This window comes from Cyprinodon variegatus, unplaced genomic scaffold (assembly GCF_000732505.1).
Source record: "Cyprinodon variegatus isolate N-32 unplaced genomic scaffold, C_variegatus-1.0 Scaffold203, whole genome shotgun sequence".
Lineage (NCBI taxonomy): Eukaryota > Metazoa > Chordata > Actinopteri > Cyprinodontiformes > Cyprinodontidae > Cyprinodon > Cyprinodon variegatus.
The window spans coordinates 108629-110065 of NW_015150656.1; the positions used below are offsets into that span (position 1 = coordinate 108629).

The window sequence follows — 1437 nt, forward strand, 5'->3', positions numbered from 1 at the left end:
GATATCATTTTAAAGGCTAAAAATTCATAAATTGTTGGTTGTTTAAGATGGCAACTAATTTCTCAGAGATCATTTAAAAAAAAGGATAGGCTGTTTTTTTGAAAAAGTCAGGTTATATTTCACGGTTCTAAACAGCTTTTACTTGTCCAGACTCGGGGCCAAAAGGCTCTTTGGATATGAAAGGTTGCAGACCACTGATCTAGATCAATATAAAAAAAAAAAATCCCTCACATGTCCAGCTTTGGTTTTATGGAACTCCTCCTGATGTCTGTCCTTCAGCATGCTGTCCACCACCCCGCTGCGATGCCACACATCAAACAGCGTCTTTCCATGCTGGTATCCCACCTCCTAAAGTCAGACCAGGGAAAGCTCAGGTTGACCTCTAAACATTTCCACGCTAAAAAGAAAGAAAACAGCCTAGGAGTGCAGGAAGAAGAGGAAAGCTCACAGCGATCTCATCAAATTTGCCAAAATCGAGCGTTCCGTAACGGTCGATGGGAGGCCGGATGTACTCGCAGTAATCGCTGTCTCTGACCACCTCCAGCTGCCTCACACAGCAGACGTAAGCCAGTCGTGTCTGGATCTCTGCCATGTTTAGAACCTAGATGGAGAAGCCAGAGAGTCTCTGTAAGTGGGTCGTTTCCAGTTACCGGTTTAAAACGACCACGGCGGCGAGGCTGGAGTACCTTGACCTTCTCGGCCAGCGGGTTTAACCTCTTCCACAGCAGCCACCAGCCGCTCAGACTGTCGCCGTAGTTGGTCAGACTGGTTTCATTCCGGCTTCCAACATCGATGGCGATCACAACCTTGGCCCCCATGGAGCGAGCCACGTCAGCTGGACAGGAGAAGGACAGAGACCATAGTTCCTATGATGGACTGACTGATGATCAGAAAGCAGGATGTGTTCAAAGTGTAGCTCTGATAGTTTCAAGCAGATTCCTCAAGAAGTTAAGAACTCAGGTCTGAAGTACTACATGCTTATTCTTCTGGGAAAAAAAAACTGTTTAGTTTCATAAAACTTTATTTTTTTTTTAAACAAACCTCAAATCTCTTGTGGTCTCAGACCAGGTTGTAGCTCTTGACGTTCAAGGCTATAAACTCCAGAGAGCGGAGCTTTGTGAAGAGAATTTTCTTCCATTATTGTTCAAGTAACGAACACGTTTTGTAAATAACAAAAATAAAAAACACATTTTGAAGATAGTAAAAAAGCAATCCATAAATAAAACTTGATAAAAATCAAATTTATTTTTCATATCTTACTTTAGTTTTTTTTTTTTTTTGCACATTTCATATTTTAAAATTTTGGGTTTTAGAATTTATATTTCCAAAATTTGTATACTTTTTTCAGATGAATTTTTACGAATTGTAATCTTTTCAAACTGCGTTTCGCAGATCCCATTCTCTACACCTCAAGCCCAAAAAAACTGCTTGCACAAC

The 1437-nt window shown here is 41.0% G+C and overlaps 1 protein-coding gene across 1 annotated transcript in view; it reads right to left on the reverse strand.

Moving 5' to 3' along the window:
- Positions 1-1437, reverse strand: part of pnpla7 (patatin like phospholipase domain containing 7) — a 53759-nt gene that overhangs the window by 5127 nt on the left and 47195 nt on the right. The window contains exons 30-32 of the mRNA XM_015379923.1: positions 687-835; positions 449-601; positions 232-348 (exon numbers count right to left, since the gene is read on the reverse strand). Coding sequence (XP_015235409.1) covers positions 232-348; positions 449-601; positions 687-835 — 419 coding nt within the window. The remainder of the gene's footprint in view (positions 1-231; positions 349-448; positions 602-686; positions 836-1437) is intronic.